At 37.9% G+C, this 15,304-nt stretch overlaps 2 protein-coding genes across 5 annotated transcripts in view; one reads left to right on the forward strand and one right to left on the reverse strand.

Annotated features, from left to right (window-relative positions):
• The window catches only part of ZNF804B (zinc finger protein 804B), a 522,963-nt gene that overhangs the window by 481,003 nt on the left and 26,656 nt on the right, over positions 1 to 15,304 (reverse strand).
• TEX47 (testis expressed 47) lies at positions 1,793 to 14,934 on the forward strand. 4 transcript variants are annotated; one of them, XM_020897511.2, is made up of 4 exons: positions 1,856 to 1,950; positions 2,564 to 3,626; positions 11,644 to 11,687; positions 14,671 to 14,934. In XM_020897511.2, the coding sequence occupies exon 2, from the start codon at positions 2,743 to 2,745 to the stop codon at positions 3,499 to 3,501; it is 759 nt and encodes a 252-aa protein (XP_020753170.2). In that variant the 5' UTR covers positions 1,856 to 1,950; positions 2,564 to 2,742; the 3' UTR covers positions 3,502 to 3,626; positions 11,644 to 11,687; positions 14,671 to 14,934. The 4 variants fall into 4 exon arrangements, with proteins under 4 accessions (XP_020753172.2, XP_020753170.2, XP_020753173.2 ...); XM_020897514.2 differs by lacking the exon at positions 11,644 to 11,687 and adding an exon at positions 14,287 to 14,344; XM_020897513.2 differs by lacking the exon at positions 11,644 to 11,687 and having other exon boundaries at positions 1,793 to 1,881.

Below are 15,304 nucleotides of genomic sequence, written 5' to 3' on the forward strand. Positions count from 1 at the left end.
AAAATTAGATGTTCTTGGGGGCTTCCCTGGTGGTTCAGATGGTAAAGAATCCACCTGCAATGTGGGAGACCTGGGTTGGATCCCTGGGTTGAGAAGATCCCCTCAAAGAGGACATGGCAACTCCTGTATTCTTGCCTGGAGAATCTCTTGGACAGAGGAGCCTGGCGGGCTACAATCCCTGGGGGCACAGATAGTTGGACACTGAATGACAGCACATAACACAGCTGTGGGAAAGAGGGCAGGGGAATAACAGTGGTATGTGGAGTCTGAAAGAAGATATGCGGGAAGCTCTAAATTTTCAGCTAGAGATGAAATTTATTAATATGTGTGATTGATGGACAGAGAGGGAACATGTGTGCTTGGGTTGGGGAGCAGACAGAATGGAGTGGTTCTTACAGTTTTCAGAGACCTGTGCCTCTGAAATAAGAAGTATACGCCAACATTTAGTCATGAACCAAAAAAGATGTTGAAGAAATGGTAACCATGCTAATGAAAGACATAAAGACCAATGGCAGGAAGAATAAAAGGGAGGTAAAAGATTGCTTAGAAAAAAAAAAGCTAATTGGCAGTACTCATTTAAAAATAAACTATATTCTGCTTCTTACACCCACATAAAAGTGAAATCAAACTTGCCAAAAGGAATTTGCCAATTGTCAAAGCAAAAAATTGGCAGCTCTAGTTATACTTGCTACAAATGAACAAAATGAATACTCTTCATGAATCACATTCAAAGCTGTCTAAAATCCTGAGTAGCATCCCAATAGTTGGATAGTCTATATTTTATTATTTTTTTATAGCCTGACTTGCTTTCACAACAGACTCAAATCATCTAAAAAAATTTTGTAAATTAAAACAATAAATTTAAAAGAGTGAGGGTTACATAAAATAAAAATAAAAGCTAGACCATGAATAGGAGATAAGTAGGGGTAGGAACATCATCCTGCTTTGAAACTCAGCATCAAAGCAGAATGATGTTCCCACCCCTACTTATCTCCTATTCTGGGAAGCCAGAGATTGGTCTCTAGGTTTCCTGACAGTCGAAGAAGAAAGGGAATATAGTTCATGATACAGCTCTCTATATCTCTCAAGGAAAATTACATTATCAGTTTTTCAGAGGGTAGCATTTAAATTTTAGGTATCAAATTTAAATGAAAGAAGTGTTCACTTTTAATTCAGTGTATGCTATTAGGGGGGGATTCCCTAGGAGCTCAGATGGTAAAGAATCTGCCTGCAATGGGGGAGACTTGAGTTCAATCCCTGGGTTGGGAAGATCCCTGAGGGATCTGCAGTATTCTTGCCTGGAGACTCCCCATGGACAGAGGAGCCTGGGGGGGCTACAGTCCATGGGGTTGCAGAGTCAGACACGGCTGAAACTAGAAAGCACAGCACAGATGCTCTTGACTAGATGCTTACATGGCACAGGGCAATAACCAATTAACGGTATTTAACCTGTTCTACTTGTCTTACAAAGACAAGAGGACATTGGGAGATTGTTTCTTCAGAAACATTTGGTTCCAGAGCTAAAGGTGCATGCTGAGAAAAATAGCAGAAGGAATCTAGAGTGTTCTAAAGTGAAAGGTTAGAAAGAAATTTTAAAACAAAATTCTATAATCTGATATTCCATGTAGAAATCAAGTTCGGCTAATTGCACTCAAGGTACATAACTAATCCATGCTTTGGTTTCCTCTTCTATAAATTGTGGACAAAAAGAAGAGAAAATGTCTGGGATTTCCAGGTCTACCATCTAGCTGAGTTGCCAGTGTACTTTGGCCCTTTAATACCATTGACATTCTGATTTCCCAGGGCACCATGGAAACCTGAGAGCACCAGGATACTGGCAGTTGCAAGAGTGATGGAGGACCAGTGGGACCTCGAGGACAGGTAAAAGGGAGAGGCACTCGGAGAAAAAAGGAAATGTTAAGTTGACGTGCAGGGAAGAGAAAAAGATTGGTAAGAAGACTAAGTCAAAAGTAACAGAATTTTTTATCTCACCCCTACAACAACAACAAAAGAAAAAGAGCCATTTCTGAGGTCTATTGATATGAGTTAAAAAAAAAAAAGAACCCAAACTACTTACTTCAAAAGTTCACTCTAGTTATCCAAGCAATACTACTAACTTTCACTGTACTGAGTAAAGGTTAAAGAAGCCAATTAGTAATTAAGAGATCCCAAGATTTTTAAAAATTTATTGATCAGTTAAATGTATAAATTGAGGAATTGTCATAAAAGATATCCTTTAAAAATTTTGACCAAAAAGAATCTGTATTTACCATTACATAAATGAAAAAACATTTTAATGTAATGCCAAGGCTACTGTTAGTATGAGTGTATACATTCATCTTTGTGTGTGTGTATATGGCTGAAGATGGGGAGAAAAAAATTCTATAAATTAAAAAGTAATAATAATAATGTAAACAATGATACAGTGAACTTATTCTAGATTAAGCTCTATCTTCTTCCTACCACCCAGTTTGTTGGAAAGTTTCTTCCTAGGATATGAGTGTTAGTTATCTCATTGTAAATTTTAAAACAAAATTCTATAATATTATTCTTGTTTCAACAGTCTCTTTTATTCCAAAGACACTATTTATTGATAACACTTGGAAGCATTTGAACAACTAAGCTTTTTTTTTTTGTCACAAGAAACAAAAATGAGTTTATCACCAAAGAAGTAGCCTGGTAATGTAACTATTGTAATAAGCTAAAAACTGGTATCATCTGGCAGAATAAATAAGACTCATCATGTCCTCCGGAGCCCATCCCCGAAAGGCCAACAAAAAGAATTTGCCACTGGAAACTCTAATGCCACAAGTTCCACGTAGCAATTACTTGCAGTTTCAGGAAGAAAAGCAAAGACTACAACTAAAGAAATTCCTTCTTCATAGGATGTTCCTAGTGGCCAGGATAACAGCAAACATAGAAAAAAAAGATATTGCTGACTACTACGAACAATTGTTTCAGTCAATTTTGAAATATCACCTAGGAGAAGCAGTGACAGGATTATTGCTCATATATCCTACATCCATTCTGCATATCCTGGAGTCCTCCAGTGGTACTTTATACCAAATTCTTTTAGATTACCTGAGCCATAAAAAGGATGAAATGGAATTTTTTATCCAAGGAATGAAGATTATAGTCATGTCCCACAATATCCCAACAAGGCTGTTTATGCAGTGGCATGTTTCAGTAGTAAAAGCGCCGGTCATGTATCTAGATGATGTGACACAGACACAGTCCCTAGAAGAGGTCATGACAGAATTTCTCATCCAAACACACAAACTAGCACTTCACCTTTTTAAGACTGTGAAATTGAGCCCTAAAGGACCAGGCGACAGTTTGCACCAAGCTGCACCTGAATTACTCCTCCCAGAACAAATAATAAAGTACTTGTGCAACTCTGCAGAATTAATGGACCCAGAAGGTTTTATAAACATGTACAATAAGCCCATACATGTCACATTGGATTCTGAGGTGGTATGGCCCGCTCCTTCGCGTTTCTAGGATGAAGAGAGATGGTGTGGTCAATGTGGTCAAATCTCTTAAGGAATGTATGCTGCTTAAATAAAAGGAAAATATGCCTAAAGTTCTCTCCTTAAAAAAGAAACAACATGGATATCTACACAAAGGTAATAGATTAATCTTTTAAAAATATGTTTAATTAAACTTGAAAATTTATCTGGTCTAATATTAAATTTAACGCATTATTTTCAAAGGTGATGGGTTTTATTAAGGTTATGTTTCTCAAAGGCTTGTATCATTTTGATGGAAAAACTTAATTTTTTAATGAAAAATAGAGATGAAAGAGGATAAACACTAGATTCAGATTCTCATTCATTCCCTCAACCATCAATGAGAAGCTGTCACCACATAGTAATGTGTTCTAAGAGTATACTCTTTCAGGGAAAAATACAGCCCTTCAGTTGATTTCAACCTAAAGTTGGAGGCAAATATGTGTATAACTAAATATGGTTTATGATATGATATGTGATTGCTATTTCAGTAGCAGTATGTAGGAAAGACTGTAACAGCATAAGTGAGGGAATAATCTCTATATGTATGATCCCTGAACTCAGAAAACAAAACCTAAACTTTCAAAATCGTTTCAAACTCTCATATTCTAGATGACATAATCAAGAATATTGAGGCAACTATAAAGCTAAAGAACACAATAGTTTTTGGAAATGACCAGAAAATACACTGTCAGAAAGCACTGAATTCTTTCATGCAAATCATTTACTGAGCACCATTCACAGGACAGACACTTATGACAGGGATATGTGAGGATGATTCCTCCCTTGGAAAGTCTTCGTAAGATAAACAAATTGGTTATTTTTCCATTTAATTTCTAGATATCAATTAATTTTCAAATTAATTATTTATTTCTGGCTGTGCTGGGTCTTCACAGCGGCTCGGGCTTTTCTCTAGTTGTGCTGAGTGGGGGCTGCTCTCTGGTTGTAATATGCAGGCTTCTCCTGGTGGAAGCCTCTCTTTTTGCAGAGCACAGGCTCTAGCCCATGGGAGTTTCTGCACTTGTGGTTCCTGGGTTGTAGAGTGTGGGCTCCGTAGTTCTGGTACACAGGCTAAGTTGCCCTGTGCCATGTGGGATCTTCCAGGACCAGGGATCAAACCCTTGTCTCCTACATTGGCAGGCAGATTCTTTACCCCTGAGCCACTGGGGAAGTCCCCATTAACTAAGTTCAAAACAATTTTTTTAAAGCATTGATTGTAACTTCATTGTAGCTGGAGAAGGGTCAACATACTTGTTTAATATAGCTCAAATGAACAGCACAGGAGTTTTGTGTAAAAGTGGGACAGTCAGAAAGTTAATAAATATGTATTGGCAACTGGAACCAAAACCCCAAGTCAAACTACAAATTAGACAACAAAGGGTTAAGGGGTTTTATTAGGTTCAAGTTTGTTTTCTTTGTTTCTAGTTGTTAAGAGTTGTGTCCAACTCTTTTGCAACCCAATGGACTATAGCCCACCAAGCTCCTTTGTAAATAGGATCTTCCAGGCAAGAATACTAGAGTGGATTGCCATTTCCTTCTCCATGGATAGCAGTTAATTATATGCAGTTCCTATACAACCTATTTCAAGTTGGTCTCCCCCTTCCTTTACTAAGGTTAATGCTTTTTTGCACTATTTAAAATTTTCTAGTTTAAGCAATTAAACAACACAAATGTCTTACTACTTCAATGATATGTATCCCCAGATTGCTTCAATATCCTATGAAATAGACTTTGGACTGAATAGAGGAAATATTGTTATATCATTTTAGTTTACTGTTTATTTCAGTCACTTTTTGGGAAAAAAGCCATTTCAGTACTCACCTCAGATTTGTCATATGCAGAAAATATGATTTGTTCCATATCAGAATCAAATTTCAGGAAAGATCATTCCTATTTTTTAATTTAGTAAAATAGGTTTAGAAAAAGGATGGCATTTTTCACTTTAAGCTGAACTTGAAGTTCCTTTCATTTAAATTTAATTACAAAAACTGTATTTAGAGAAAAAAACCCTTTCAATTAGAAAGAATACATAATTTATAAACATTTTATCAATTTGGTAAATATTAAACACCTAATATTCAGCAATGTGCTTTTACTCTTTGAACTATGAGAAGTCACCTATTAGATACTAAGTGTTTACTTGACAAAATGAGTTTAGAGTAAAAGCTCTCCAGCCCACAAAAAAAAAAAAAGAAAGAAAGAAAGAAAGAAAGAAAAGAAAGAAAGAAAAAACCAGAAGAAGAAAGGAAGAGAGGTAGGGAGGAAAAAAAGAAAGCGAGTAAGGTTCAGTCTTAGTCTTTGAATGCATGTGAGGAAGAGGTTTTGAAGGGCAAATGAGCATATTTAAGTGAACAGATACAAGCAAAAGCAGGAGAGAGAAAATGAACCATAAATGTTCATTAGAGCAGATGAATCCATTTAACAGGGTAAATTTTGTTTGGGAACAATATTTTCTAAAGTGAATAGAAGTAGTTTACAAGTAAAACTACCTGAGTATATAAAAGTATGGCATATTATGTTCTCAAAAAAAAAAAAAAAAAAAGACCACTGCAATATATCTCACCCCATATGCTCTTGGAATATGACCTTAAACACTTCTCATCGCCTGGTGGGTTCTGAGTCCCTTCTCCTTGAAATCAGGTAGACGTTTGTGACTGCCTAGACTAACACTACAACAGAAGTGATCCAATGTGACCTCCAAGGTCTTAAAAATCACCTTGCACTCTGCCTTGATCACGTGAATGGAACCTAAAATATGCTGTGAGCAATCCAAGCAGGTTTCTAGATAACATCCCCAGCTGAGGTTCCAGCCAACAGCCAGTATCATCACTAGACATGCGACTGAGTGAACCTTCGGGTAATTCCAGAATCTAGGCTCCCAGCCAACCCTGGACTTCAAGCCAGAGCAGCTGACACTGCGTGGAGGAGTGGCATAGAGATGGACTGTTCCCACTGGGCCCTGTCTAAGCTGTAGATCTGTGAACAGCAGAAATTCTTGTGTTGACTCAAGCTACTAACTTTTGAGTGGATGTTTATAATAGCAGTCTAGAACACCAATATATAACAGGAATAATTTTATATGTATACTTTATTTATATATATGTGTTTATATATGTATTTTTATATATTTGTTTATTTATATATGTACACATGTATTTATTCACTCATGTATGCAACTAATATTTTTTAAATATTTACTAGGGGACCAAGCACTGTGCTAGTCACTGGGTATAGAAGCAGAAGTAAGATGTGTGTAATCATAAGAAAATTATAACCTTCATTGGGGTGAGAATTACTTTTTGAGACTTCCTAGCATAGACCTTTTATTGATCTATAATACTTTCTGGTGTGAAACATACTGACAGAAACTTAATTCATCTAGTCAAAGAAAAACATAAAAAACCTGAGTCATTTTTGAAAGAAGTTATAGAAAATTTCTAAATGAAAACACTGATTTACTTAGTAGACTATCATTTTACATTTAAAGGATTTTTGAAGTATCAGTTGTGAAAACTGGAAAATAAGCACAAAGTGAGTATAAATAAAACTACTTATTTGTTAAGTGAATATTTTAGAATGAGTTTATTCATATGAAAGTAGTTACCTTCAGTAGAGTTTAAACTCATTTCAGTGACAGCATCATTACTAAAAACATTGTGTGACTCTTTTATGACAGATAAGAAGGTTCATGAATCAAAGGGAGTTAAAACATCTTAGTGATATCTAGTTTTTTGGACCCCAAATAATATATCTTCCAATTTGACTGGTGACCTGCTTCCCTAACAGTTCAGTTGATAAAGAATCTGCCTACAATGCAGGAGAATCCGGTTTGATTCCTGGGTCAGGAAGATCCGCTGGAGAGGGGATAGGCTACCCACTCCAGTATTCTTGGGCTTCCTTTGTGGCTCAGCTGGTAAAGAACCTGCCTGCAACATGGGAGACCTGGGTTCAATCCCTCCAGTGGGAAGATCCCCTGGAGAAGGAAATGGCTACCTACTCCAGTACTCTGGCCTGGAGAATTCCATGGAGGGTATAGTCCATTTGGGGTCACAAAGAGTCGGACACAACTGAGCCACTTTCACTTAATATTCAACCTTCATTCATAGAAAGACTTGTTTTTAAATATTGAACTCCCTCTCAAAGGAAAATCTGCTGACACTGAACATATTAAAAGGGTGTGACACTGCCTCCAAGGGGAAGCACAAATAAGTTTCCAATAACAGCTGCATTATTGAGAGTCCTATAGAGCTCACCCATATCATATCTTTAAAGGGGACAACACTCATTTAGCTGTGTCTGTTTCAGTATAATGATAGAATGCAGAAATACTATACTCATATCTTACAAATGTGATTTAATTTGATCAAATCCAAAAATGTAGCTCATTAAACATTAGAAAGTCTCATAAGGTAATTTTCACCCCAATGGGGATTATAGTTTCCTTACAATCACACTTTACATAAAACCAGGGCACAGAAGTTAAACTGAAAAGAAAATGAGCATTTAAATATGGAACATACAATGTTCACTGTCCATGTAACAATGACCATGTAACACGTACTCATATATAGTCAAGGAACATATGACATTTATATGGCCAGCACCATTCTAATCCATTTGTTTTGATACCTATAACTTTACAACAGAGTGACAGGTTGGCTTTCTTCTTGTTTCAATGTGACCGAGGACTTTCAGAAAGATTATAGTTTTCTTGAAGGACAACTGAAATAATGTTATTTGGAAGGAAAAACTCTCCCAGGGTGAATTTTAAAATTCATACTGTCTTCATTTTAATTAAAGAAGCATCTGGATTCCTTCCTGGAGAATTATTGCTTAATACAAAGAGATTTTTACATTCAGTGATTTTATCATAACTTTAACACCATAACACCACATTTCAATTCAGTGAAACCTATCTCTAGCAGAGAACTCCCCAAACTTCCATGAGGAAGTGGAAATGGGACAGCTTAACACCAACTGAAAAAAGCAAGTACTACTTTAAGGCTATTTTACAGTTGTAGCGACTTAATGTAGACTTAGAGTTCTCCCCCTTGTGGTCAATTATGTAAATTTCCAGATTACCTGCTGACAGGATTTATACAATAAACACAGTGCATAGTTTTCAAGAAAATATAAAGAGAAACCTCAAAGGTGTCTGTCAAATGTCTGTTCTACCCTTCCCCACAACCCCTCACTGTTTTGCAGAAAAAGACATTAAGCATTTTGCCCACAGTAAAAGCAATAGTTGGTAACACTAGTCCCCGATCTCCACTTCATCTCTTTAAGTAATTAACTGTAGTCAGGCACGTAGTCACGGCTAGTGCTCTAGATTTGACTCTAAGTGCTAGTGGCGCGAGTGGCAAAGAACCTGGTGCCAATGCAAGGGACTTAGATGTGTGTTCGATGATCCCTGGGTCAGGAAGATCCTCACTCCAGCATTCTTGCCTGGAGAATCCCACGGACAGAGGAGTCTGGCAGGCTACAGTCCAGACGATCACTAAAAGTCAGACACCACTGAAGCGATTTTAACACAAACACAGGTCTCTTCACTACTATGCCGCACCCCTTCTGTGCTCCAGACCTCACATAATGCCTTTTCTAAACATCTGACTGACATCTCCATCTCCACGTGTTCTGGATAGAATTCATCATTCCTTGTCTCTGTTATCCCTTCAGTCTGCTCCCTGCATTCCCCATTACTATAAAATGGACACTCTCCACACAGTTGCTAAATCAGAACTTGAAAGTGAAAGTTGCTCATTTGGGTCTGACTCTTTGTGACCCCATGGACTATACCGTCCATGGAATTCTCCAGGCCAGAATACTGGAGTGGGTAGCTTTTTCCTTCTCCACGGGATCTTCCCAATCCAGGGGTCGCACCCAGGTCTCCCGTGTTGCAGGCAGATTCTTTACCAGCTGAGCCACAGGGAAATGTCCAAGAATACAGAAGTTTGTGGCCTCTCCCTTCACCAAAGACTCTTCCGGACCCAGGAAACAAAATGGGGTCTCTTCCATTGTAGGTGGATTCTTTACTAACTGAGCTATCAGAGAAGCAAAAAAAGAAAAAAAAATCAGAACTTGAGTGTTGCCCTAAGCTCCTCCCTTCCTTTTATCTCACTGACAGGCAATCAGTCCAAGGCCCACCCACTTTTTCCACAGTGTTTCATGCCTGGCCTTGTTTTTGTGACATCCTTAGGGATCTCCCTCACTCCAATCTTTCTTCCTCCTCTCTCTCTTTCTACTCTGTGTAGTATGTCTCTCAGAGTTAAAGGGAGTTAGCAGGAGAGGCAGAGAAGCCACCTATGGCACTGAACTGCTGTATTGAAGGCTGGGTCTGACAGTTTGTAGAGCCATAATTTGCTTCTTTACCTTTTTGCACCTCAGTTTTCTCATCTACAAAGTGAGTGCAGTAAATTTGTGTGGAGGTCAAGAAGCAACAGTTAGAACTGGACATGGAACATCAGACTGGTTCCAAATAGGAAAAGGAGTACGTCAAGGCTGTTATTGTCACCCTGCTTATTTAACTTATATGCAGAGTACATCATGAGAAATGCTGGGCTGGATGAAGCACAAGCTGGAATCAAGATCACCAGTAGAAATATCAATAATCTCAGGTATGCAGATGACAAAAGAGCCTCTTGAGGAAAGTGAAAGAGGAGAGTGAAAAAGTTGACTTAAAGCTCAACATTCAGAAAACTAAGATCAGCATCCAGTCCCATCACTTCATGGCAAATTTGGTACATTATAAGATTGGTTATGGATACTGCATGAAGTAATGGTGTAAAGATCCTAGCATACAGTAAGTAATAATAAACATTATTTTTCTGATCAAAATTCTTCAATTTCATCAAGATTAATAGCAAAATTCTAAAATGATCTCCAAAGCCTTGATTCTCTGATCCTTGCTTACTAAGTGACCCACCCTCATCTGTAACCATCCTCTTTCTCACACGTTGTTCTGTAATGATTTCCTAATATTTTTATGCTTTTTGTCTAACTTTCTCACTTCTCTTAGCAAAATTCTGCTTATTGATTAAATCTTATTTCCTCTGTGAATCCTGGTGAATTCAAGATACTCTTTTCTGTCTTCATTGTACATGATCCTCAACCACATTTTGGCAAGTCTTCTGAATTATTGCTGCTATACTATCTCTATCAGAGAGTATTTGTGGTGAAATACCAACATCTTTCTTTAAAAAAAAAAAATCTATCTTATTGCACTCATTTAAGTGAAAAGATGGATGGGACTTTGAAAAGTCAGGAATTGATATATGAGATTATGACATCTAAATGTTAAGTGTGGTAGCATTGTGGAGTCAGAAGATACAGTGAAGAGTGGGACATTTTTATTTAAGGTTGATGAGAAGTCACTGAAGACATTAAGCAGAGCATAATCAGATTGGTTTGGCTGCTGAGTAGAGAGTGAGCTGGCAGGGGACATGGTGGTGCAGATAGACTCCTTAGCAGGTTGTAACAAATCTTCTAGCAGGAGAAGATAATAGCCTGGACTAGATTAATGACAGTGAAATGGATCTAGGAGACCAATTTGAGAGCTAATCAAGAGGTAAATGAACATAGGTTATGAGGGAGAGAAAAGTGTCAAATACATTAGTTTTTATAGTTTTTTCAACAGGATAGAACTATCCCTAAGTTAGAAAATATACAAGGAGTATAGAGTTTGTAGGAAAATATTGTTCATTTAATTAATGACATGTAACCACATCAGACTGGAACAATCTTTGCTTGATATTTCCATTATTAATATCTTTGGATGAACTTTAGAGCATATGCATTATATTAAATCTGATACATATGCATTATATTAAATCTGATACTTTGTTGAAATAGTTAAATAGTTAAATAGTAAGGTATGTTTTCTGATATAAGTAAGTAACTTCTAGGAAAGCAAAGTGAATGAAAACAGTGTGGTAAATTAAAAAAAAAAAGCTGAAGAAGAAATTACCCCCCAAATTACCCTACATTCTAATATTCACCACCACAACTCCCCTGAATCTTATATCTATATTTAGTGGAGCCAAAAATAAACAGCACTTATTGAGCTTAATTCCTTCCCTTATTCAAATAAAAGTCATTGCAAACGTTTAATTCCTTAATTATTTATTGCCTTCTATAGATGCAGTCATGTGTTAGGAGCCATGTAAGCCACAAACATAAAAGGTTGGTAGAGCCCCCTCCAGATCCATTGGCATACCATTTACTCCATTTGCAATAAAAATTTAAGTGAAAATGTATCCTTTGGCATTTTATTGAAATGACTTGCCTCTTGCTTTACTCATACAATGAATTTTATTCTCTCTCTGCATTTGTCATTCAGCAAGTATGAACTGGAAAGCTGCATCAGACAGTTTGTCAGTCATGGGGGCTCAGGGGTGCAATGTAATCACAAGCAAATACATATCATTTCTACCTTAGAGAGTACGCAGTCTCTGTCTCCCACTACCCCAAACACATAAAAGAAAATGAAACAATTATGATAATTGTTATCATAGTGGGTATACAAATTGCAATGGTTTCCTTTCCTAACTTTACCTTGTTTAAAGGATCAGGGGATACTTCTGAGGGGGAAAAAAAATACAAGGATTTCTGAAAGTTAAATAGAAGTGAGCCAAATAAAAGGCAAGGAGTAGGAGAGGAGTGTTCCTGGCAGAGGATATATATATATATCCTAGCAGAGGGATGTTCTAAAACATAAAGACAAGAAGAGTCATAGTGTGCTAGGAGAATGGAAAGAATTTCCATAAGTGAAGACCTGAAATATGAAGGGAAATCACAAGAGATGAGACTAGATAGTAGTTAGGCATGCATGCATGTGTGCGTGCCAAGTCGCTTCAGTCATGTCTGACCCTGCGACCATATGGACCGTGGTGCACCAAGCCCGTCTATCCATGGGATTCTTCAGGCAAGAACACTGAAGTGGGTTGCCATGCCCTTCTCCAGGGGATCTTTCCAACCCAGGAATCAAACCCGTGTCTCCTGTCTCCTGTATTGACAGATGGGTTCTTTAGCTCCAGCTGGGAAGCCCTTAGTATTTGGGCAATGGATCAGATTATACAGACACTTAAAGTTACATAATTACCATGATTTCTTCTCAAGTGAAACAGGATACAGACACGGTTTAATCATGGAAGTGCCCTGATTCGAAATGCATTAGAGAAGGACCACTTGGAATTGAGAGAAGAGCCTGGAAGTGAACTAGGGAACTAGCCAGGATAGATACGCTAATGAGGAGACCATTACAGTATTTAAGGAAAGGAATGATAGGAAAGCTAAGATAATGATAGGAAATGCAAAGATAATGGCAACAAGAATAGAAAGAGGAAGCAAAAATCAAGAGATCATATCTTGATATTTGATTGAAAGAGGAAAGTGTGAAGAGAAAAGCATCAAGGACAAAAAGCAGTTGATGGATGGTGGCGCCATGCTCTGAGACAATAATACTGGAAGAGAAGCAAGCTGGAGGGGCACAGGGAGTAAGATGAAGTTTTCCATTCGGACTGTGTTGAATTTGAAGTGTATGAGAAACATCAATATGAAACTCTCAATAAGAGAAGTAGATATGTTGTCCTGAAGCTCAGGAGATAGATCATGCTTGGAGATAGAGATTTGAAAATCACAAAGACAATGACTGATGCTTCAAGAGTAATACTCTCATCCGGGACAAGTATACAGAGTGCAAGAGAAGACAGCCTACTTCAAAATCCCAAGGAAGGCAAAGGGGAGAAGAATATGGACTCACAAAGAAGCCTAAGAGCTCATTATTTAAATTGCCCAGAAGCAGACAAAAGAAGAGCAGAAGAGGGCAGTAGTGTCAAGGATGCCAAAGGAAAATAATATTTCCTAAAGAAGAGAGTACTTATCAGCATCAACTACTGTCCCAAAGTCAAGTGAGAAATGGACTAAAAAGGTAGATTTTATGACAAGGAGGTCATTGGTGACTTGGAAAGAGTGACGTACATAGTTTAGGAGGCAAAAGAATGATGTACCAGGCTCAGGAGTGAGTACTAGGTGAAAAAATAGACTAAGTTACACACAGCATTTCTAAAGGCTTGGGTGTTGAGTTGTTAGTGAATTTGTAGCATCAAATGGGGAATATAATAGCCCTTTTTAAAAATCCTTTGTGTTAAAAGGAAGTGAAGTGAAGTGAAGTTGCTCGGTTGTAGCCGACTCTTTGCGACCCCATGGACTGTAGCCTACCAGGATCCTCAGTCCATAGGATTTTCCAGGCAAGAATACTGGAGTCAGTTGCCATTTCCTTCTCCAGGGGATCTTCCCACCCCAGGGATCGAACCTGGGTCTCCCACATTGTAGGTAGACGCTTTACCATCTGAGCTACCAAGGAAGCCCTTGTTAAAAGGAAGACCACCGATTTATACAGGTTTCAAGGAAAGAATCTGTGATTTTATGTGAAATTAAACATCCAATCATGGCCCAAGGGGTAAAAAGCTCTATTCAGTTTCAAAATGCAAAATTACAGTCTTGTACCATAAAGGTCTTCAAGTGACTCTTTATACAGTTCTGGACAAGAAATTTTGCTCAATAAACATTTGGGTTAGATAAAGAATTGCACTAATCTCTAGAAAAAACCTATATGCACAGAAAGCAACTTTAGAATATGTGTGAGCTCTGATGTTAGAACTCAAAGTTTGGGTTATTTTATTGGTATTTCTGAAACTAAGTCTACCTTAAATCAAGTTCCCTTGCCACGTTTATGATTAATCTCTATTCCCTTTCTTGTCCGACTCCTGTTTCTGTCAAGATTGATGAGTTTCAAAGGGGGGACTGAAGCCAAGCAGAACCCTGAGAGACAGTCCCAAGTAAATATGCCTTTCTGTTTATAGAAAAAAGACTTAAGAGTCCTAGAACTTCACTCAGTTCCAAAGAATGGATTCAAACCGTGAAGTGAGAGAACTCAAAATTAAAAGAGAAAGCAAGTGCAATGTAATCTTTTCCATGATTATTAGCTTAAGCCAATGCCTTGATTTATGACCACAGACTGATGAGGTAACACCCTGTGGCTTCAACCAGCTGGCCCCAAGCAGACTTAAAAATAGGGTCACTTGAGAACTGAAACTCCTGAACCATCATATAGTCCCTGAACAGACAGTGAAACGCCTCAACTACTGTCTCTGCTCTCTTCTAGGGGAAAATTGAAGGATCACGAGACCAAACTAGGAACAAGTAGGATAACCACCATCACTGGGGGCAAAGGAAGCCAAGAAGTGGTGCCAGAAATCCTGCAGCATCTTATCTGAACTCAAGATTATAGAGACCCTCTCCTCCCCATTTGCCTTTAACAATCTTACACCCTAATCAGTCAGCAAGATGGATCTGAGATCAATCTGGGTCTCCCACCTTCTAGGCTGGTGCCTCTGTGATTAATAAACCTTTTTCTGCTCGAAACTTTGATATTCCCATTGGTCTGGCTTCACTGTACTTTGGGTACATGGACTTGGGTTCAACAACCATTTCCATGGTCAAACTTTATAGTTGATTGCAGATTATGTGCTTTATCTACTTTATGGATCAAGCACTTTGCATCTGTAAATTTTGCTCTGAAATCTGGCCCTTATCCAGATTGCTTCCTTTTTTGCCCGGTCAGAGCATGCTAAGAAATTGCAAATTACAATCAAATCTCAATTTTCCAAACTAATGATTTTAAAGAGCAATAATGCATAATCCAAAATGATGGTGAATTCATGAACCATTTATCTCTGTAATGTATATTCATTAAACTTGACTCTAAGTACATCTCATATGGCATTCACAACAAAATG

The sequence above is a fragment of the Odocoileus virginianus genome, chromosome 1 (genome assembly GCF_023699985.2).
Source record: "Odocoileus virginianus isolate 20LAN1187 ecotype Illinois chromosome 1, Ovbor_1.2, whole genome shotgun sequence".
NCBI lineage: Eukaryota > Metazoa > Chordata > Mammalia > Artiodactyla > Cervidae > Odocoileus > Odocoileus virginianus.

Coding starts and splice junctions, on each gene's coding strand:
- TEX47 (XM_020897513.2), top strand. CDS start 2,743: ATGTCCTCCGGAGCCCATCCCCGAAAGGCCAACAAAAAGAATTTGCCA.